A 24,352-nucleotide genomic window follows, 5' to 3' on the forward strand; every position below is an offset into this window, starting at 1 on the left:
ATGAGAATATTTAATGATTTTGAGCAAAGAAATTTTGAGATAGATCTAATCCGTCGTAATCTATAGAAAGACGTTTTAACAATATAACTAATATGATCGTGGAAATTCAATTTAGGATCAAAAATTACTCCTAGAATTTTTACGTTATTAACTATTTGTAGTGGAACATTATCTATAGTGATAGGAGCAATTAACGTCGGGTTTTCTTTCCATGGTGACAGAAATCACCCGATTACACTGACGACAGCGCTTGAACCCGGTAAGAGGCCGGGACATAGAAAAAATTAACTCCGTGTCGAACGAAGTGAGTGGTTGGGCCTAGGCCCAAGGCTCATCAACCGGACGAAAGGAGTGGTAGAAAAACAATTAGTTATTTTTTTTTACACAGAAAAGGAAAAAAAAGAGATACACAGTGACCAAACTTTAAAAAATAAAAGAAACAGCCGCGGTGAATAGAAGGCAAATTTCGCTGCAGAGCTGAAGAAAAAACATCTTGGCTCCACGGAAAATAACAAACTGAGGATCCTCACAGGAGACGCGCCCCCCTAGTTCGGGCGGGAAGGCACACGCACATGCGCGATGCAGCACTCGAAAGCTCAAAGATATTCAAGCAAGTTTGCTTTCAAGGCTGTCCGCTGCGGGGCTTCGTCGGTGACGTCACCCATATGTTGAGAATATCTGCCTGCTTGTCCTGGGATAATTCTGATTTCAGTCTACTTCCTTGATTGGTGATATTTCTACAGTATTTCTCTTTATTCCTCAGAAAATATTAATGATATAACTGCATCCCTTTGAACCAGAATCTCATTGTAAACTTTTCAGGACTGCATGAGAGACATGGACCTCAGTGAAAACTGGATCCTGAATGAAGTCAACTGGTTGGCTCGTACTGGGATTCTTCAGCTTGCTAATTCAAGAGAAGGTACAATAAAATGAAAGAATTCTTTGGATAACTCAATGCACAGAATAACACTTAGCAGTTACCAAATTTAGGGGCTTATGTACTAATCTGTGTTAATTAACGTAACCTGATGCTTTTAACTTGTGTGGTGCATTGGATTTTAAATGCATGTATCCTGAAAAGACCATGTGTGAAAGTGAATGTGCTCATTTAACACATGATTTGCATATAAAGTTTAATCTTGTTCCTCTTTAATAAATCAAGAGGGCAGTTAGTGTAGGGAAAAAGTACTCCCTGAGCTTTCCAATCTCTCTCATAACTATCACTCCACCTGAATAAAAGTAACCTCCCACAAAGCAATCCATAACCACTTATACCCTTCTCCCCTTAAAAATTTCCACAAATCAAGTAGGCAGGAGGAAAGCAGCTAACTTCTAAACTGTTCACATTCTTGTTAAACATTTTTAACATGCATTAGAACTTTTTAAAATCTGCAAATCAACTTTATTATGCATATTAATCCATAGCTAACACATTTTTAAGGCACATGGCTCTGAAGTGTTTATTTTTCCCAATTTATAGTGATTGAATAGGGTTTTCCTATAAATAAATGGTGTTCCTTTCTATACTGTTTTTATTACTTCCAGGCAATATAAAACGTTTTTATTATATGAGGAATGATAACAAACCAAATATGTGACCGTCTCTGTGAAAATGTGAATAAAATAGCAGATCCAAAATGTTAAGCATGACCATGTTTTCATGTCAAGGATTCACAAGCAGTCTGCAGAATTACATGTTTGAATTTCTGCAACTTTAAAAATTTTTCACATAAATGGATAGGGTTTAGATTATTGTATTACAAAGTGTTATCTTTAACAGAATTCATTAAAACCTAATTTTTTTTGTTTCTGATTACTTTAGTCAACTTTTCCCAGAAATGGTCACATAAGTGCCAATGAATCATCCCTTATGCATTAATACTATTGATTCAGGTTCAGTGTATAGAACTGAGGTGGGAATCCACTGTGCATTTGTAGGCGAAACATGCTCTCAGTTCATGAGACATTATGTAGTCCTTCTGTAATGTAGTAATGATTCCAATCTATCTGTGCACAATTGATCTAACTGCAACTGCCCTATGTGTCACAGCATTTATAGTAGCTGGGGTCCTCTACAAGACATGCTTAAGGTAGGCTTGGTTAGCTATATTTCAATCCTTGTAATTATTTGGAACTATTTTATTTACTATCACTGGCTTTTATGAAACTGCAGTAGAGGATTTTACCATGGGCCAACGAAGTAAATTCCTATGAGCAATGAAGCATTTACTTCACCGGCCAGCAGGTTTCCTAAAAGGTGCCCCCTATATCTGTAATATGAAAATCAACTTTTTGTGTCACCTAAAACCACTGTCTGTTGTCCACAAAGTTCTTATTGAATCAAAATATGATCTTTTGCACTCATAAAATTATTTAGTGTGGTAGAATTTCTTAGAGGTTGTATCTTCATTCATGTGCTTGGTTAATAATTACATTACATTACATTAGTGATTTCTATTCCGCCAATACCTTGCGGTTCAGATGACAACACTACACTACTATCTTGAAAACTGTACTCACTGAAGAAAGTACAGATATGATCTAAAATTTCTTCACTTTACTTGACAGTGCAAACATAAGACCCATTGGCATTAAGAGGTGAATTGCACAGGAACTGATAGAAAAAGAAGAGGGTTATATTTACAGTGCAAGAGAAACATTATAACAAAATAAAAATATTTTTAACCTAACAAAATTTAATTTCATCATTTTGACTAACCAGATGTGCCCTTGAGTCAGTTGACCCCTGGTGACCAAACAATGAGACCCACTCCTTTTGTGGTTTGCTTGGTGTGATACAGGAGTGGGTTGCCACTACCTTCTCCTTAGTCTTGGATGATTAAGTGACTTGCCCAAGGCCATGAGGAACAGCTGTGGGATTTGAATCTAGGTCTTATGGTTCCCAGCATACTGTTCTAACCATTAGGCTACTTCTCTACTCTGAAACACTTGACTTCCATATAGGGAACAATACGTTATCATCATCGTTGGCATTCTCATCTACATTAGCAGTGTGGTCTACTCTAATTCATCACTTGCATCTTCATCTTCGTTATCATTATCATCATAATGGCCAATTTTTCATTTGATTGTAAACTCTGAATATGTTCGAGAATTGATGCAAGAACATCAAATATGTGGGAACCGTTCAGTCTTAGAGCCAGCACACAGGCTTCCTCTCTAAAAACTATCAATCCAGTGGAGAGTCACCCTAATGTAAAATTTTCCTTAGGATGGCCACCAGTCTGTTATGGTAGAGACATACCAGTATGTCTATTCACCAAGAAGTACTACCGGCTTCGGCTTCATCTCCACTTCAAAGTGACCCAATTCATCACAGTTCTGTTTGACTGTAGACCAGTAACTAGTTCAACATACACAGGCAACTCCACTGTTCTTTTTTTTTTTTTCTTAAAGACTATAGTCATTGAACAACAAAATTTAAGGTGAAATGATCCATTGTTGTTCCAGGTTTTCCTGTTTGATTTGGCTTATTGAGAAATTGTCATTTATATATTGCTTTTATTTTTTACTGCAAGCATCAGATGTAACTAGGTAAAAGTAGTGAAAATTGGTGAAATTATTACTTCAGAAAAAGTAAAAAATGTTATCCTGTACTTCTTTACAAGTAAAAGTAACAAAATGTTACTTAAATACAGTGCATTTATTTTGATACTATACAACACTGAATCTTTTGCTGTGTTGATTTCTGTCTTCTTCTTTACACCTACAAATCATGTTTACCCCATGCTTTCTTGAATTTCACTACAGTTTTCGGCTTCACTGTCTCCACTAGAAAACCATTCCATGTAACCACTACTGCTGAGAAGTATTCTGCGATTCAACTATACATAGAATCTTCTTGCTTAGAAATTCACAGTGACACTTTGTTTTAGAATTTCCTCTCCAATGCAAATTGTTTGCTTCTTGTACTCTTTCTGGAATACATACAATTCAGTGTTAAATGTAGGCGCCCCTGGTTAAAATGTATGCTCAATAAATCCCTAAGTGAACTGAAGCTGACAAACTTTATAGGTAACAATATTACATTTTTCTCCAAAGTTTAATGCATAATTACTGTACTATTTATTGGAAGTTGTTTATATATTTAGAAGAAGAAAACATTTAATATAGGAGGTCCAAACATTTGAGCACCCTTCTAGTCAGAACTTGGTAAACATCTCATTTGGCAGAACCCCCCCCCCCCAGCAGAACTCTTCTACCTCAGAAACTTTCTTAGGTCTCCTTGTCTGCACTTGAAGTTTCTACAAAGATGTTCAATAATATTCATATCTGGAGACTGTGAAGTCCATTCTGAAACCTCCATCTTTCTTCCCTGGAAAGTACTTCATAGTAGATTTGAGGTACATTTCAGATTGTTGTCTTGCTCACTGTGGGACATTAACTTCTACAATGTTAATAATTTTAGTTGAATCCATTCTTTCTGCTGCACAATAATTCTTGTACCACTGCCTGCCATAAAACCCCAAATCATAATAGATTCATCCCCATATTTAACAATTTTTATGGGGTTCTTTTCTTCAAATGCATCTTCTGTGATTGTGGCTGTTCTTTTTTTTTTTTTTACATCAGTCCACAGCACCTTGTTCCAAAAAGTTTCAACTTTATTAAGGTTTTCTCCTGCATACTTTTGACCTATTTGCAATGAGGTCATAAAGGTTTCTTACTGACAAGTCTCTCATGCAGCTCATTGTTATGTAAGCAATGCTGTGCTGCAGGCTGGTGGATAATTACTCCCATATCAGCTAAACTTTTCAACAAGCCTTTTGCAGCATGATCTCTGTTTTGTATATCTGATCAGTTTTTAGGCAGTCCTAGTAGAGATTTTTTGGTTTTCCAGATTTTGCCTTAATGGTTCTGATAGAGATGTTAGAAGGATCTAATCTGTTCATCCTAATTGTATTCACCAAATTGAAAACAATGCAGTTACAAATTTTTTAGGCTTTATGAACAACTTTTAAGACAAAGGTGGTAATGAAACAACTGGAAAGGTTCCAAAAACTTTTGCACCTTCCACATTCACTTCTTTATTGTTTTACCATCTGTTAAAATAAACACATAAATAGTAATTACTCATGAAATATTAAAACAAACTCTGGGAGGGGGGGGGAACACAATTTTATTTGGGCAGGATCATGAGGTCACCTCCACAAAAAGACTGATAAGCACAGCTCTAAGGTGTGCTCATGTCCTGCATTGCACACATCAAATTCCATAAAGGGAGGCTACTGCTTTCTGTCTGGCACTTTCTGCTACCAGCCTAATGCTACCAGGCTAATGCAGATAGGTTACACCTAGTACAATTTGTCAGAAAAATAAGAATCCCATGCATTGTTTATATCTCACAAGTGAAAAGATAGAAAATGTTTTTTAACAGCCTGAAAAAAGAGTGGTTTGAACTATTGCCTTAAAGAATACAGACCATCTAAATCTGTAAACTACTACTATATTTCTATAGCGCTACCAGACGTATGTAGTGCTGTACAGTCACAAAGAAGACAGTCCCTGCTGAAAAGAGCTTACAATCTAAACAGCCAGACAGCAGACAAACGGTTAAGCTGTCTGGATTGGTGGACAGTAGGGTTATGGATTAAATGTACACAGAATATAATCGAGTACCTCGGCATCCATTAGGATTAATTTCGGTCCTTCTGTGTTTTCTTAGATGCAAGCAGATTCCAGGTTTCGTTTTATTACACCACGCAGCATAGAAGCCAACTTTCCAAGATGACCGGAGGTGCTAAATTCAACCCCATTGCCTCTCGTTTGACATAGTGAAGGAGTCTGCTGAACATCGAGGGTGCGCAAACACCCACAGAACTAACACCCACTGAGAGCAGCAAACTCGTGTTTGCGTGGAAACAACTACAGTACTAACTCCCCACTCCCCCCCCCCCCAAACACCGTGATCCGTTTTTAATTTTGGAGAGAGAGAGAGATAGAGCGCGCGCCGTGACAGAGGCTTTGGCGCTTTTTTTCTCCAACGGGTCTGCCGTCTCGGTTGCTCAGCGTTGGGCGGGAAGTAGGCGCGTGCAGGCCGCACGAGGACAGATGAATCTTCAAAAAAGAGCGGTGACGACACAAAACGACTGTCTTGTAAAATCCGGAGCTGGGGGTCCGTTGTTTGTACCACAACGTAGAAGAGAAAAAAAATCCGATCGTAGGACCGAAAAGTAAAGGAAATAGGTGGGAGTAAGAGGTCATTGCCTCCTTTTAACAGATGTTCATCGCTCGAATGGCATCTGTTATGGTTTTCTATTGGTACGCGACTGAACGCAATCGCGTTTTTTAATGTCCCTTGTTCCTCGACAGTTCAATACGGAGCAGTTAGGTAAGTCCTCTTCTTTCCAAGGCTGGTTAAGAGCAGAAAAGTTGTGTACTACTAGTGAAAGACAGCGCATTTCTAGCAGCTTTTGACATCGGATACAGATTAGTGCTTTTCAAGCCCGTATTTTATCAGAATTACTTTACAGTATCAACTTTTTTTTTTCCTGTCGTAGAACTTTCATTCGGTTGTGAGACGCTGTTGAAATTCATTGGTCAAACTCGTTCTGTAGGGAAACAGATTATAACGTTTTCCAACCAAAGAGGACTACCATCTGTAATTATTGTAAATTTGTTAGCTTGCTTAAATAATATGCTTAAAGAATTGCACTGCATACAACATCTCCTCTTCCAAACAAGGTGCCCAGCTTTTCATCTCTCTCCCCCCCACCCACTACAGTATCTCCTCTTTCTGACCTCCATGTCCAGCAATCTCCTCTTCTTCCCTTGGCCTGCCACTGCATGCAGACTGCAGCAAGTGTGGTGTGGTGCAGGGCCTTGAATGCAAGCCTGCATCTTTCAATGCACAGTACACTTTTGTCAGAGGGAATGGAACTCGGCAGAGCTTCAGCAGTGGACCTATACTGAAAGGCTTTGCACCATGCATTAAGCCTCCTGCTGTACCCCCAATCACCAAATTATGCTGTTCTGTTTTTAGGGCCTACTCTAGTACTAATCTCTAAACCTTTCTGATTGGATCCTCCAATTTCTGTAAACACCATTTCATACATATTCAACTACTAAAAACCTTATACTGGCTTGCAATAGCCCTTCAACCCTAATTGTGGGTTTGGAGAAAAGGGAAAGACTTGAGGGGGTATAATATTTCATGGGTGGTGGCTGCAAAATAGCAAAAGAATTCAAGACAGTTTTGAATAACCTCTAGTTATTCAAAACTAGATAGATCTAAGATAGGGATAGATCTAAGATTAGCTAAAATCTGTTATTGCATCAGGAATTAAATTGGATCTACTAGATGGATTTTATGGTCTATTTGAAACCAAGTCTTGATTTTCATCTGGGTCTGTTTTGGGGAACTGAGCTTGCTGTACCCAAGAGAATGTTATATTTATATACCATCTTTCTTATAGTCCAATCTAGATGTTCACATACTATAAGAATACAATAAGTTAGCAGTACATATTTAAGTTTGTCCTTCCCAGAACAATGTGTATCTCAGGGTTATGATTTTGTTGTCTTACAATGTTCAAGTGTCATTACTAGAATGACGTTTTATGAATGTATGCTTGACTTCTTAATTCAGACTTTCATTCTATCAGTTGTTCTGTCCATCTCTGATTAATGCTGTTGTCTCTTCCTGGTTTTTCCCAAGAGACAGATTAGATTGCAGCTCAGCCAAGACTATCACTGGATTTGGCAGTTAAAAATGTTCTTTGTTCGTCTTCTAGGCAGCTTAGACCACCTAAAAGGCTTCTTTGTAGATATAATTTATTTTCTTGAAGTAACTTACTTGGTTCTTTTGGCAAAAGTTAAAAATGTGGCTGTTTGATGAGTTGAAGTTTTCTTAGAGAATGGGAGGGTTGTGTGCTGCTTTTTGAGTGTCCAGTATTTGGCTTCTGAGGATTTAATGAGGTGGATTATAATTCATTTGACTTTTTATTTGAATTTGTATTATTGTCTTTTCGATTCCTGTTGGCCTGGCCATTATTTGTTGTATTTTATTGTTTTGCTTTATCTGTACTCTGCAGTACCTTTTTGTTGGTTTTGGCTTACCTTTATTGCAAAATCAGTCTTTCATTTTTGTCAACCTACCTTGTTTTTCTTTCTAAACTGACTTTTGATGCAAACATTATGTGAATCAGATTGACGAAAGAGCTTTCATGGAAATACCATAGGCTTGATTAGTTCTGAGTAAGATTTACTATGACTGTGTAGCCTTCTACACAATTTTTTCTGTTTTGGCGACTTTCAGAATGAGTAGACAGATACTCATTCTTTTCTCACTTTGTCTCTGTGCTTTTCCTTCTGTAGTATGGAATGTGGAATCCTGTGGACTAGATACTATACCTGTGATTGACTAGATACTATACCTGTGATTGAAGAAAATTGTACCTCTAGACATAAGGTGGACTGCTTAGGAAAGGAAAAACCCTTTAAAATGGAGTGGTGGCTGGTTGGTCAATAGGTAGATGGTGTCCATGGCAATATCCTTTCATTCTTCTCCTCCATCTACCACTATCATTATCCAATTTTCACCCTATAGCCTCAATGCCAAGTCCACAGTCTGCAGTTACATTGGAACAATCAAGGTCTCCACCATGTACATGGTCCTCTGGCTAGGGAAGACCCTATTGGTTAATGGATTACGTTGGTCCTCTTGACACTACTCCTTCCCCTCCCTGTTATGTCATAGATAAGAGGTGCTCTTGGACAGAGCATTTGAAAGAGCAAAAGCACTTAGGGCTGTGCCAAGGAGAACACTTTAAAACCTTTCTTCTAAAGTTTTTTTGTCACATCTTAGCAACCTTTTCTGGTTGTCTACAGATACACTGTTGCTTTATCAGAAAAGATCCTATAAAATAAATCCCTTTACTAAAAGTCAGTGGAACCCCTACAGAATTCCTTTCTGCCTCTAAGTTCTCCTTTCCTTCCCCAGTTGTACCAGTCTTTAATTTATTCCTTCTGTTGGCTGCATAGCTGTTTATAATCTATAACTTGAGTGGCATTAGCCGTCTATGTGGACATGCTGAGGAAAGACTGGAATGGAAAAGATAAGGTAAAAATGTCAGGAAGATGAAAGGAGGCAAAAAAAATGACACTATTGGGAGGGAGAAAAAGCACTTATAGATTATCATAAATGAAAAGCTACTGGATGACTGCTTACTGTACCATGTTTATCAGCATGGCTTACAGTCTGAGTGCAGGAATAATTTAGTCACCCTGAGGAACAGAGAAGGCAATGAAACTTTCAGCTTTCAAAGCCCTATGATCTAAGTACTAGCCTTTGTTGCAGCAGGGACATAATTTACTGCATATGATACATGTGCAAAGTGATGTGCTGTCAATTTTTTGCTAGTTCTGTTCCTCCTTCTGAAATAATCGCTTTTATGAAGTAATTTAAGGGGATGCTGAAATCCTTATTCAACATATGAAGGCAAAATTCAAGGGCAATCAATGACTGCTCCTTCTAATTAAATAAAAAAGTATATACTGTAATATAGCACTAACCATTTCTTTCAACCATTTAGTAACTTTATGGTTAACAGGGTTTTTTATGTATATATTCAAGGTTATCAAATTCAACCAGTTTGTTACTGGTTTCTGTACCCTCAGCCTATTGGAATGAAATATGCCTTCAAAAACTCCCATGAAATTAGCTACCAACTATGCTAAGAAAGATTTATGGAACACTGTAAGTCTAATGTTTTCGATTAATAAGAAAAAAAAAAGAAAGCATCCCAATCTTTTTTTTCTGAAACTTCTCACACATTTACCCTTATGCTTATTTATCGTTTTAAAGGAAACTTTCCTACGCTGAATGTGTAAGGGTAACTCCTGCTCCCTAAAAACAACAAAACACACCAAGCCTTTCTCAAGATCAGTTTCACGCCGTTATCTAATTGAAGCGGATAGTTGCAAGTCCAAAGAAAAGCACTAAGTGTTAGGGATGCTGCGTGGCCCTGGCGCTGCGGAAGTTTCTTGTTCTGCCCCTCATTCCTGCCTCTTGCTCATCTTCAACGCCACAGAGGTGAGGGAGAAATCGCAACAGCAGCAGCGATCGGCTCCGCCCTTCCCGTTGCCACCGCTGCCGCTGCTGTAGCCCTTGCCGCCGTTGTAGGTGCCCTTGCCGCCGTTGTAGCTGCTCTTTCCGCCGTGTCCGTAGCCGCCAGAGCTCTTGCCCCCACTGCCGTAGTTGCTCTTGCCGCCATTGGTACTGCCGTAGCCGCCTTTACCGCCGCCGGTAATATTGCCGTAGCCGTTTTTGCCGTTGCCGAAGCCTCCCTTGCCGCCGGCTCCCTTGCTGCAGATGATGGCACAGCAACAGCGACACTCGGTGCCCGATCCTTCGGGCGACGAGGAGCGGCCTTGTCCTTGTCCTTGTCCTTGACCTTGTCCTTGCCCTTGGCCTTGGCCTTGGCCTTGCCCTTGGCCTTGGCCATTGCTAATGCAGGAGCGGCACTCGCACATCAAGCCGTCGGCGCCCATCGCTGAAAGGGCAGAGCTGCAACACGACTGGTAGTCTGAGTCGCCGTCGTCGCGTTCGCGCTCGCGCTCGCGCTCGCGCTCACGCTCTCGCTCGCGGACCGGGGGGGCGGAGTTCTGCACGGCAGGGGCTTGGTTGTTGGAGGAACCGTTGCAGTAACGGCACTCGGCCAGCAGGTCGCACGCGGCGTTGGAGAAGCAGGCACGACAGTTTAGACTGTAGCCATCATTTTCATTTTCATTTTCAATAATGGGCTTCTCCTCGGGCTGCGGTGAGGGTGACGACGAGGAGCAGCAGGCGCGACAGTGAAGGACCAGGCCGGAGTTTTTGGAAGAGCCGTTGCCGGAGCGGCCGCGAGATCCCATCCTGCCAGATGTTAATGTGAAAGAGGAAAGAGTCACAGGAGGTTGAGGCCGTCAGAGCCCACCCCGCAGGTGCTGATGTGATAGGAGGAGTCACAGCGGGAGCGGCCGTCAGAGGAGGGAAATGTCACAGCCGCAGCAGAGGCCATCTGGCCGCATAACCAGAGGCAGCCGGAGCCTTGCGTCTGATGATATTAAGAAGTACAATCACAGGGGGAAAAAAACAAACCATTACAACAGCAGAGGACAACAGAACCCATCACAAACTGATAGGAAATAAAATCATATGGGGATATACAGAGCCTTTCATTGACCCTTAATAAGTCTAATCACAGCGGTAGAATCAGGCAGACCTCATAGACATAGTAAAGGAACATAAACAGTCTAGCGAGTGAAAGCACATTGGTATGGGCTTTTCTGAGATAAGATTTAGTGAAAGATATGCAGGTAGATCACATGCTGAAATGAGGAAGAATACAGCAGAAAAGACAAGCAACCCCTACCACATATTGATAGGCAGAGTTTCTGAAAGGCTGTCATATTGTTAACAAATTTCGGAAGGTGAGAGGCAACTCATTGTATTGGTGATATACAGCAGTAGTCATATTAGGAGGGTCAGGCAGAATATCACATGCTGATGGTTTATTGTGCTTTTCCTAGTATGTATAGCAAAGTGGTTTACTACAACATTTATCAAAAGGAATGTAAACAAAAGCAAGAGAAAAAGGAAACCACTAACCAACTGAAAGAATAAAACAATGGTTTTTATGAAATGCAGAAGAATGCAGAAAAAATATAGAAAAGAACACTATAAAACTCAAGAGAAAAATATAGCTGGCAAAAGCAGTTGAAGAAAGTGATTAATGGAACAACACTTCCTGCTGGTCACTGACCACGCATCTCTTCAGTGGATGGCTCACCACAAGGACTTGAATGCACATATAATGTGGCAGTTCCTTCACCTTCAAGCCTTTAGCTTTGAGGTGCAACATCAGGCAGGCCGAAAAAATGTTAATGCTAGCTTTCTATCTCGGGAGGTAGTGAACCCAGACTGTAGTCACTCAACCAGGCATGGTTGAGCTAAGGGGGAAGGTATGTGATGGAGGACATTACTACCCCACATTGTCAGAACCAGTTAACATAGGTAGCTCCTCAGGAGAAAGTGACAAAGGGAGGAGGAGTCAGGAAAGCAGCTGCCAGGAAGTACAGTATATAAGGCCAGGCCAGAACTAGTTTAGGGATACTCCTTGACTTCAACATCCAGAGAGTACTTGGCTGAGGTAAGCCAATTCTTTGTACTAACTACATGTAAGACTTGTTCTAAGGTCTGGCTACCTGTGTTTGGGGTGTGGCAGTACAGCTCCAGGCTCAACTCAGGACTCCTGAAAACTCAAGAGAATGTTTTTCTGTGTGCCTAATCCTGTGAAGCAACAGGAATCAGGGAATGTTTTGTTTAAGCCAATAAAGAACTTTTCTGCTCTATTGCTGGTCGTGTCTAGCTGTGTATTTCTAGGACCAAAAATCTAAACCACGCTCACAAACTGGTTACAGAATTTCACTATGAAAATTTATTTTGAATCTATCACTATTAGCTCAATGTTTTTATTTTTGGCACATGTAGTGTATCACTGAAATCATTGCCCCTGCTACACCAGCCTTTGAAACATTGCTCTGGATTCAGGAGCTAGATGGGATAGCAGGAGGCAAGAGATCTCCCATGATATATGCCACAGCTCCTATAGGTTATGATTTATTAATGCTATTTTCCTATTCTATGACTATGAGGAAAAAGCTTAGTAAATCAGAAGTTTCAATTTAATGCAGGTCTCTTTCACACTATCTTTTTTTCTTTCAGCTCCTCATTCTCACCAGTGTCCTTGTCATCTCCTTGTCCCTTAAAGTCTCTTTCTTTCACCCTCATCCCCGCCAGTCTCTGTCTCTCAGTCCCCCTACCCTGTCTCAAATAATTTTCCTTACTTGGCCTGAATAATCTGAATCCCCAACTGGCTATCACATTGTCCCACTACCAGTTTCCCCCGTCTTCTCATTTTCTAATCAGTTGTCTCCCTCACCCAGTCATTTCCCACTAGCCATTCCCATTCTCACATCTGTCCAGCTTCCTCCAACTAACCAGATGCATCTCCAGTTAATACCCCTTACATTTTGGTTGCTGTAGCCCCCTACACTGTCATCATCAACCACAATTTGTAAAGTCCTGTGCTACATTCATTGTGAAAAGCTAGTTAGAAACAGAAATGCTGATACACATTTGCTAGTATCAACAGTGCTAGAATGGACAAAAAGCAGTATTTCAGTTTGGCAGAGCTAGATTTATTTTTCATACACCATTAGGCACAGAAACTTTTAGAATCTTTCCCCACTTTCCCCCACCTCCAGCAAGAGGGAGAGGGAACAGGATTGCATAAAAGTCATGGATAGAGATGAATATCATTCCAATGTCATGTCAAAACACAGGGCAACACAAATTTATCAAAGAAAAAACAAGTGGGAAACTAGAGATGTTTCCAAACACAAAATTTTATTAAAAGCAGAGATTCAGTTCTTTAAATGTACAAAAGACTCAACACGGCAGGTGTTTCGGTATAGAAAACTGTACCTTCTTCAGGAGTCTAAATAAATTAAACACGTGGAGGGGCATAATCAAAAACAATTTCTAAGTCCCCTTTTGGCCTAAGGCCCTAGGCGTACAAAGTAGGCAGCAAAAAAAGTCCAACGTGTTTTTTTTGTTGTTTTCTTTGGAGAATGGCCTACTTGTATGTTCAGCAGTTTAATTGCCCAGTCCGCCACTAAGTGTATGTTTAGAACACATTCCCAACCAAAAAATCGCCCAAGTCTCAAACATCCAAAACAAGACCTCTTAGGTGAAGAAGGGGCCAGTCCTTTGCCTAAAAGCATGATTCTCTAATCGGTGTCTGTCATAATGCCAGTTAGAGAATCATGGAACCAGTCCCCCTTCCTCCCTGTAACAATCGTGGCAGGAGAGATGCACAAACTCTCCTGTCGCCTCCCAACCCCTTCCCCGAACTGGCGTGCTCTTTACTGTCAGGAGGGATGCCCAGTCCTTCCTGCCAGACACCCTCTACCTCCCCTGCCGGATAGCCCAGCCCATCCACCCCCTACCAGGACCCCCCTAACTCCACCTGAACCCTCCCCCCTGAATCCTCCAGTCCCCCCTCTAACCTTTTTTGATGGATATATGGGTCCTTCCTCCGTCTGACCTACAGACCCACCTTCGTCTGAATGGCGGGCCTCCCCCTTCCCGGTTCATTGTGGGATGCAGCGGGGAGGGGCCAAGGGCTTGATTGGCCAAGGCGCATAAGGCCCCACCCATAGGAGGGGCCTTAGGCACATGGGTCAACCTAAGATTTTGGTTGGGCATCTCCTGCTGGGGAACATTTGGGGGGGAGGAGTCGTGGTGGCTTTGATCAGGAAGGACTGGATTTCCCTCCTGCTGCTATCATTGCAAGGGGGGGGGAACGTTCCAGGATTCTCTAACTTGCGTTGTTTATGACAGATGCCAGTTAGAGGTTCGTGCTTTTAGGTGAAGGACTGACCCCTCTTTTGCCTAAAAGGTCTTGTTTTGGGCATTTGGGTGATTTTTTGGTCGGGAATGTGTTCTAAACAGACATAGTGGCGGTTTGGGTGATTAAACTGTTGAATATATAGGTAGGCCATTCTCGAAAAAAAAACAAATTTTGAATGTTTTTTTCAAGAATGGACATTTCCCTGCTGCCTACTTTGTGCGCCTAGGGACTTAGGCCAAAAGGGGACTTAGACATTGTTTTTGATTATGCCCCTCCAAGTCTCCTACTGAAAAACTCTTTTACAAAATTCATTCGGCAATTGGGCAAAGAGCTTCCAGTCAAGTTAGAAGCCGATTCTGCTCATAATGCTGAATATTTGGAGGCTTTGGACTATGATGAGCCTCCTAAATAACTTCTTTGTCTCCTATTACATGGTATTCTCAAGGAGACTAAGAACTGGGAAACTCCACTTACAAATTGCTGTGGTTCCCAGAAAATTGGACTCTCTATACAAAATCATTTCTTCTCCTGGTTTTGACAAACAGTACTTCAGCATCAGTCCTTGGTGGTAGAATCAACTTTGAAAAAATCTATTCCATCCAGAGTTTATGCCTCGGTGTCCCCGGGACGAGAGGGGTGCACTATGGACAAGTTTGGCCATCGCATATCAAAACACCATGTTGGCTAACAGAGTCCTCAACTACAATTTCAATATTTCATGCTAAGTCAAGCATTTGGTTAAGAAATTGTCTTCTTTTGATAGATTCATTCCTTCAAAGCAAAATGATTTTCATCACATCTCTCACACTGTTTCCCTGGCCAGTAAGTATATGGCAAGATCGGCTTATGATGCCTTTAAGTTGTCTTCCAAAGCATCGGCTATGTCAGTGGCAATGAGACGTCTAGCATGGCTCAGAGTTTCTAATATGGATATCAACCTCCAGGATAGATTGGTGATGAGCTATTTGGTGACTATTGAAAATGCCACTCAAAAGCTTATGGATCATGAAAAATATTGGAATGCCTTAGTGAAGTCTAAGCCTTCAACGTCCAAGCCTTTTAAGTCGTCCTATCAAAGGTGCTATCCTTCCAAACCTGCTGCCACGGCTCGGCCTTAGCAGAAGAAACAGTGTCCTCAAAAAGCCCAGGCAGCAGCTCCACAGAAGCCTGCTCAGTCTTTTTGACGTGCTTCTAGACAGCATAGTCGCTGTACCTGTATCCCAACCTCTTCCTCAACCCATCGGAGGACAGCTTCAACTCTGTTACCCTCACTGGGAATTGATTACCACAGACCTCTGGGTTCTAAAAGTCATTTGAGAGGGATACTCTCTTCACTTTATTGATATTCCTCCAGATCATCCTCCAAGAGTCTTCTCACCCTCATCAAATGTCCCTTCTTCTTCGGGAAATAGAATTCCTTCTTCTTTTCAATGCTATCGAGAAGGTTCCTCCAGATCAGAGGAACCGGGGGTTTTACTCCTGGTGCTTTCTTATTCCGAAGAAGACGGGAGGTCTTCGTCCAATTTTGGACCTCAGGGGTCTCAACAAGTTTCTAGTGAAGGAAAAGTTTTGGATGTTATTTATTTAAAACATTTTTAATCTGCCTTTATCCAAGGCGTCATTCTCTTCCTTCCATCCTTCTCTCTGCCTCTTCCATATTGTATCTGCTTTCTTACTGTGCCTCTCCCTCCACTCCCCTCTCCCCACACCATTGGTCTTTCACCCATCTTCTTCTCTCCACTCCCCCCATAGTCTGGCATCTCTGTCTTCTGCCCTTCCATCTTTCTTAGCATCTCTCTCCTTTTTTCCTCCCTTCAGATCTGGTATCTGTCTCCCCAATCCAGCATGTGCCTTTTTTTTTTTCTTCATCCCCTCCTTCCATCCAATATGTACTCCCCTCTCTCTCCTCCCCATAATAATAATAATAATAACAGTTTATTTACCGCAATACCGTGAAGTTCTATGCGGATTACAAAAGATTAGAAAGGTACAGAATAGTTGGACTTAGGTGGGGAAAGAGGAAGTGAGTAAGAGGTCAGGAGGACCATTATTGAGGAGAGAGAGAAAAACGGGTCAGTTGTCTAGGTATTTCAAGAACATGTATGTTTTTAGGCGCTTCCTGAATTCCTTGTAAGTAGTGGGCGAAAGCAATTGGTCTAGGTCTTTACCCCATAAGGCTGCTTGGTGTGAGAGGTGTTCATGGTGTTTTTTCAGTTTGCAACCTCATGTCCCTTCAGCATCTGTTCCACTGTCTCCCCTCTCCACTTTCCTTCAGCGTCTTCTCCCCTCTCTTACCAATATGCAGCGTCTTTTCCCCTCCTACCCACTAACTTGCAGCATCTGCTTCTCCCTCCCCTCTCTCTTTCCTACCCATTCACATGCAGCATCTGTTCCCCACTCTTTCCTAGCCATTTCCCTTCAGTGTCTGCTCCTACCTCCCCTCTCCCTCTCTCTTCCACTTCCTTCCAGCGTGTTCCCCTCTCTCCTACCCATTTCCATGCAGCGTCTGTTCCCCACTCCTAGCCATTTTCCTTCAGCGTCTGTTCCTCTCTTCCCTCCCCCTCTCTCACCACTTCCCTTAAATGCTCTTCGTACGGGCCAGCAGCCCCCTTCCTCCTGATCACCACAGTCCAGGCATCTCCCTCCTCCCATACCCTCACCTTCACTGACAATTTTTTTTTTTTGTCTCTGAGCTGCTTGAGTCTTTCATCAAGTCGCATGAAGCTGCCCTAAACTTCTCCTCTGATGCAACTTCCTGTTTCTGGTTGCGATAGAGGAGAAGTTTTAAGCAGCTTTGCACAACTTGTTTAAAGGCTCGGGCAGCACCTCGGAAACAAGAAAAATGAAACTTGCCAACAAAGGTGAGGGGAAGGGAGGAAGTGAGATGCTGGATGGCGGTGATCAAGAGGAAGGGGCTGCTGGACCACGCGTTCAATGACCGCGCGCGTTCCTTGATTTAACTGTGGAGACAATGCCATTCACCACTTCCTGGTACCCGCAACGACTACTTATTTTTTCTTTCTGTTTCGGCGTGATATCTGCGGCTACCAGCCTCTGTGTCATTCTCTAGGCAGCATCAAGCGAGATTTACCCACTCTATGTGCAACTAGATACCAGATAGGGAAGAAATCCCTACACCTGAAGTTGCACAACAGTACTCTCATCTGCAACCAATAGCAGAACACCTACAGCAAGTGGATAAGTAAAGCCAAGATCCTGCTCTTACTAGGAAGAGACACACCAGCCGTGGTCAGAACTCTTGAGTCGAAGGTGGGACCAGCTGATGCTCCATATGCTTACTGACTCGCCCTCAGGTGGGTGATAGTAGGTGACATGGGCTGAGGAGACCAAGTGTAAATGTGTACAAGACATGTGTCTTGGCTAATGGGCGCACCACCTTATTCAAACCTTGCCAGAACCATCTACAAGTTAAAGAACTCTACAGCAGAGGTCTGCATGGGAACGGGGATCGCGGGAATCCCCCCTCTGGCCCACGGGACTCCCACAGGGATGGAAGGCTTCTGAAGCAGGGTTCGTCCATATAATATAATGGACACGTCAGCCTTAAAAAGAGGGGGTTTATAAGTTAATTATTGAACAGAAAACAAAAAAAGGGTTCCACCAAAGATATTCCTCAAGGAAAACAGCAGCGCAAACAGAAAAGAAATTGGAATTGATGATCCTGTCAGAAGTAATTGCTGCTTTTTATGGGGACGGGCGGGGAGGGAGGTAATTCCTTGCGGGGATGGGTGGGGACGGAGAGAATCCTGATGGGGACGGGTGGGGACGGAGAGGATCCTGGCGAGGATGGGTGGGATTTCTGTCCCCGTGCAACTCTCTACTCTACAGTTGGAAAGAATCAGAACCTAATTCAATAATCTGCCAGAACACTTCACCAGATCCAGAAGATCATTTGGGTGATAAAGTGTTCCAAGTCTTCAAGGATAATGACAAACCAATTTTTTCAGTTGAGGATAGAGAGTTCATCAAGATCATGGACCAGGAATTCTCTAAAGATGAGTCCAACAGTTGGTGGCTCCTCTACCTTTTTGGACACCCAGAATACAACTTCCAAACAATAGAGAGCAAGCTCTATCTCAACTTCAACGCAGAGAACCTTGCAAAAGAAACCAGAGATAAATTAGCATTTTAAAACATTCATGTAGAACATGCTGGACAATGACCATGCAGAACCAGCTCCATCACGGAATGATAATGAGAAATGCAGGTACTTCCCCATCTTTGGCGTATATTATCCACAAAAGCCAGGCCATGTAGGGATTGTATTTGACTCCAGTGCTCAATACCAAGGAGTCTCCCTCAATAATGTGTTGCTTTCTGGGCCTGATATGATCAATAGCTTACTAGGAGTCCTGATTCGCTTCAGAAAGGAACCTATCACCATAACAGCAGACATCCAGCAAATGTTCTACTACTTTTTAGTGCATCCAGATTACAGAAACTATTTAAGATTCCTGTGGTATCACAATCATGACCTCAATCAGGAGGTTGTAGAATGCAGAATGAAAGTACATCTTTGACAGTAGTCTATCACCTGCAGTAGCAACATATGGACGTAGAAGGACAGCCCAAGAGGGAAAGAAAGAGTATGGCACAGATGCAAAACATTTTATTGAAAATGACTTTTATGTAGATGATGGCTTGAAATCCTTGCCCACAGCCGGAGAGGCAATTGATCTGCTAAAAAGAACACAAACAATGTTAGCAGAAGCCAATCTTAGACTTAACAAAATAGCTTCAAACAGTCCAGAAGTAATGGCAGCATTTCCTCTTTGAGAGTGCTTTTGATTCCTAATTCCTTTCATCTTGGGTTCTGCATCCCCATCCCAATATATCATGTCTCTCTGTCCAAGTTAGATTGTAAGCTCTTCTGAACAGGGATCGTCTATAAATGTCAAAATGTACAGCACTGCGTACACCTTTCAGTGCTATATAAGTGATAAATAGTAGTAGGGTCATGCCAAAGACCTAAAAGACCAAGATTTCAGAGTAGATACCCCTCCACTACAGAGAAGTCTTGGTCTGCATTGGGACTTAAAGAAAGACATGTTTACATTTCAAGTGTTTACCCAAGAAAAGTCATATACACGCAGGGGTGTCATCAACAGTTAACAGTCTATATGATCCACTGGGGTTTGTGGCTCCAGTCATCATCTAAGGGAGGATTGCAACTGAAAGCAACTTAGGAGCTCAATGGTTTTCTCGTTTTTCAAGCTGGTCATCACTTAGAAGAGCCATAGCATGCTTGATCCACATTGCAACTTCAGCTCATCAGTCAGCTGATACAAGACCAGACATTCAGCAGCCAGATGTTATCAGAGAGACGAAGCTGCAGCTAACCAAGAGCAACTTAGCACTTCCTGGGAACCAAGGAGCAGCAAAGACCTTCATCTGACCAGTCATAGAAGTAATCTTCATCTGGCCAGTCATATAAGTAATCTTCATCTGACCAGTCACAGAAGGAAATTTCTTATATCCTGAAGGAACCTGAGACGAGGATGTCATGGACCATTGTCCATCCCAGAGACTCGAGAACTCTTTTTCTCTCTTTATGTTGTTTGTTTGTGTTTTCAGTCTCTTATTACAGCTCCTGCGAGACTGCCAGAGTTCTGCCACGCATCAGAGATGACGAGGCAAGCCAGACATTATCAAGTCAAGCTTCGGTGACTTATGGATTTTGACAAGACTGTGTGGTATTATTAAGTTTAAATAGTAATATTGGTATCTACTTGTATCAGGTAGGGAGAGTTCTGCCCCCACTTTTTGAGGGCATTTGCTCAGTTTCTTGTAAGAGAACAAGTGTTTATGCTAAGATGTATAAGTAAAGTGTGTTCTGTGGACTTAAATCCCCAGAAAGCTTTGCTTCTCCCAGAGAGCTAGGCTGCAATTACAAAGCTTAAGTCCACTCTTCTTCAGTTTGAGAGAGAACAGTTGCCATATTTGTAAGTCTGCATGGCTGCATGAGAATCTGAGTCTAGCATTGTTCTCCCACCAGGTTTTCACCCTAATTTTCTAACATAGCTTAGGTTCTTATCTAAGTCTGGAGCACAGTGTTATTTTCCACAAGGTGTGTGGACACACTCCCAGCTTCCCTTTGAATAGAATATGCTAGTAGAGTGAGAAGGTTCTGTGAAAGCTGTACTGCCTTGAAATCATCAATGACCCACACCGCTGGTGCCTCAAATGCCTTGGGCCTGACCATAATTCGAAGTCGTGCGAGCGCTGTGCTACTCTTCAACCTCGAGCCCTTAAACGTTGTTGAGTTTTAGTGGAAAAACTCTTCAGCATGTACTCTTCGGTGACACACTCGACCTCGAGTGTTACCTCGGTCCCGCCTTCCAGCGAAGGTCCTCCTGCTTCCACGACTCCGACCTTGAGCCTCATCAGACCGTCCTCATTTGGATTGTCTTTAGCCTTGAGTACACCTGCTTTATCTTCCCCTGAGCTCCCCTCAGGTCAAATACCTAAGCAGAAGGTTCCTGCAGTGGTCCTTAAGCTTTCCAAGACCTCCAAGTCCAAGCACATCTCCACTGCCACCTTAGAGCCTGTAGCCTCAGCAAGTGGTCCAGTTTCAAACGCGTATCCACCTTTGCAGGCTTCTCTCCAGACCATGTTGGAGCAGCAATTTGTTCAGTTATTGAGCAAATACGCTTCTGCTTCTACGCTGCCTCCTGTAATCCAGCCTGGGCAATCAGCAGTCTCCCGCGAGGTCGAGTCCCTGCCTGTGCCTCGAGCTGAAGCTTCACACTCTATGCAAGGAGCAGAGTCTTTGCGAGTGTCTGGTCTGGCATCTACACACTCTATGCAAAGAGTAGATTCTTTGCGAGTTTCTCAACAGGAATTCTCACACTCCATAAAAGGAGTAGAGTCTTTGGGAGTGCTTCGAGATTCCCTGATCCAACCTACTGTGTTTCGATCTATGGCTTCGAGCCCTATCCATTCACCAGCAGCATTGCCTTTTTCCATACATAGGGCAAAGTCTCCTCGATCCTTGAGACCTGCTTCCAGGCACCACTCTCATTGCCGATCGAGGCCTTCATTGAGACATGCATCAAAGCACAGATCTTCTGAAGAGCAGCCTTCTTCATCTAGGCCTCATTCCAGACCATCCAGTTCTTCGAGGCCCCCAACTCCTCACTCGAGGTCACTGCTTCCAGACCCTGAGGAATCGGCTGCTTCCATTGCCTCCTCCAAGTCTCCATATTCTTTGGATTGTCACTTCTCCAGAGAGGCTTCACCTTCATTCTCAAGTCCCTCACGAGGCAGGGCATTGGCGGATCAGCTATCTTTTTCTTCCTTCCTTCGTCAGATGGCTGATGATCTGGAAATTCAGTTAGATGCTGGTTCTAAATACTCTAAGGAATATCTCGAGGTCATGCATCTACCTCAACCTCCTGCAGAGTCACTTAAGCTTCCTCTTAACAAGCTTTTGTCTCAAACTTTCAAACGTTGTCTGGAGACTCCTTATGCTATACCTGCTGTTCCAGGCAAATTGGACTCAAGGTACAGAACTCTGCATTGCAAAGGGTTTGAGAATTCACCATTATCTCACCAATCCCTCCTTGTGGAGTCCTCTTTGAAAAGAATCCATCCTTCCAGGGTCTATGCTACAGTTCCTCCTGGAAGGGAGGGTAAGACCATGGACAAGTTTGGACGCCGTCTATATCAAAATGCTATGATGTCCTCCAAAGTCCTCAATTACAATTTTGTCTTCGTTACTTATCTCAAGTTCCTTATTGATCTTCTTCCAGGTTTTCTGAAGAACCTGGATCAACATAGACATTTTGAGTTCCAAGCAGTCACTGCTACTCTGTCACAACTCAGATTGCATCTTCTCCAGTCGTCTTATGATGCCTTTGAGCTGTCGGCTAGGGCCATTTGCTTTCTTTGTAGCAATGCGCTGCTTGGCCTGGCTTCACACCATTGACATGGACCCTAATCTTCAGGACCATCTGGCTAACATTCCTTGTGAGGGCAATGAACTCTTTGAAGAATCCATAGAGGCTGCCACTATAAAATTGTCTGAGCATGAAAAGTCTTTTGCTTCCATTGTTAGACCAAAGCCAAAAGCCAGCTCCTGCTAAACCTTCATGCCGTACTCCAGTTTTCCAGAGGCATTATACTCCAAGGGCAGCTCCTTGCACTCAAGCTCCTTCTAAGAAACCGCAGCAACAGAAGCAACAGAAACCTCAGCCTTCTGCTGCACCTAAGGCTTTGCAGCCTTTTTGACTGTCTAAAACAAAGCATCGTTCTGCCTCTGTCCATCCTTCCCCCCATAGGAGCTCGTCTCCATCATTTTTACCACCGATGGGAGACCATTACATCCGACCTCTGGGTGCTGTCAATCATCAGAGAAGGATACTCTCTTCATTTCATTCGGGTTCCACCAGAGCTTTCTCCAAGAGAGTATCCTTCCAATCCATTCCAGACCACCCTTCTTCTTCTGGAAGCTCAAGCTCTGATTCGTCTCCGTGCTATCGAGAAAGTTCCCTTGGAACAGCAGAGCAGGGGTTTTTACTCCCTTTACTTCCTAGTTCCGAAGAAGACGGGCAATCTGAGACCCATTTTGGATCTTAGGGCTCTCAACAAATTTTTAGTCAAACAAAAATTTTGTATGTTGTCCCTGGCGTCCCTTTACCCCCTTCATCAGAATGATTGGTTATGTTCTCTGGATCTCAAGGAGGCTTATATTCACATCCCCATTCATCGACCTCTCGTCAGTACCTCAGATTTCGGATGGGGAATCTAAATTATTAATACAGAGTGCTATCCTTTGGCCTGGCTTCATCTCCCAAAATGTTCACCAAATGCCTGGTGGTGGTAGCAGCAGCTCTAAGGAACCATGGTCTTCAGGTGTTCCTCTACCTGGACCACTGGCTCATCAAAGATTCAACATCTCAGGGGTTTTTTGTAGCGACCCAACGGACTAAGTAGTTTCTACAAAGCTTGGGATTCAAAATCAACTTTCTCAAATCCCAACTTCAGCCCTCTCAGAATCTACAGTTCATCGGAGCTTTCTGGACACTATCCAACTAAGAGCATTCCTTCCGCAACAACGTCTGGAGGCTCTTCAACTCTTTCATGCAGTGTTTTCCCGCTCTTTAATCTCAGCGAGACACATGATGGTACTACTAGGTCACATGGCCTCCACAATACACGTGACTCCTTTTGCCAGACTTCACCTCAGAATTCTTCAGTGGACCATGGCATCTCAGTGGACGCAGGCTTGTGAACCACTCTCTCGATACATTACAGTCACTCCTTCGTTAAGACAGTCTCTCCGCTGGTGGATGCTCTCTTCCAATCTCTCTGCTGGTGGATGCTCTCTTCCAATCTCTCTAGAGGCTTGCTGTTTCAAATGCCCACTCATCAGAAGGTCCTCCCAACAGATTCCTCGACCTACGCTTGGGGGGCTCATCTCGATGGTCTCCGTACTCAAGGCCACTGGGCCAGTACGGATCGTCAGTGTCACATCAATCTGTTGGAACTCAGAGCGATCGTCAATGCTCTCAAAGTTTTTCAACATCTTCTTCATGACCAGGTAGTCCTCATTCGGACGGACAACCAAGTTGCCATGTACTATGTCAACAAACAGGGAGGGTCGGGATCTCCCTCCTTTTGTTGGCTCCTCCGTGTGATCTGCGGCTGTGTCAAAAGTGTTCCCTCTGACGTTACGACGTCAGAAAGAATGTTTTCGAAGCAGCCGTGAATCGCGTGCGAGGAGTTGACGCTGCACGCGGAGGATTGCAGCAAGGGAGCCGACCATAAAATAAACACTCACCGGAGGCAAAGAAGGATGGGAATGCGAGAAGGCTTTCGAAGCAGCTGTGATTCACTCACAAGGAGCCAACACCGCACGTGGAGGACTGCAGCAAGGGAGCCCAATGCTGGACCTGCCAAGACAACCACCA

The 24,352-nt window shown here is 42.9% G+C and overlaps 1 protein-coding gene across 3 annotated transcripts in view; it reads left to right on the top strand.

Annotated features, from left to right (window-relative positions):
• Positions 1 to 823: 823 nt before the first annotated feature.
• Positions 824 to 24,352, top strand: part of AMOTL1 (angiomotin like 1) — a 201,617-nt gene continuing 178,088 nt past the window's right edge. For 2 of the 3 annotated variants that reach the window (XM_033948869.1, XM_033948870.1), the window contains exon 1: positions 824 to 922. In XM_033948869.1, coding sequence (XP_033804760.1) covers positions 829 to 922 — 94 coding nt within the window. In that variant the 5' untranslated portion in view covers positions 824 to 828. The remainder of the gene's footprint in view (positions 923 to 24,352) is intronic. The other variant, XM_033948868.1, reaches the window with a different exon arrangement.

Source organism: Geotrypetes seraphini, chromosome 6 (assembly GCF_902459505.1).
Source record: "Geotrypetes seraphini chromosome 6, aGeoSer1.1, whole genome shotgun sequence".
NCBI lineage: Eukaryota > Metazoa > Chordata > Amphibia > Gymnophiona > Dermophiidae > Geotrypetes > Geotrypetes seraphini.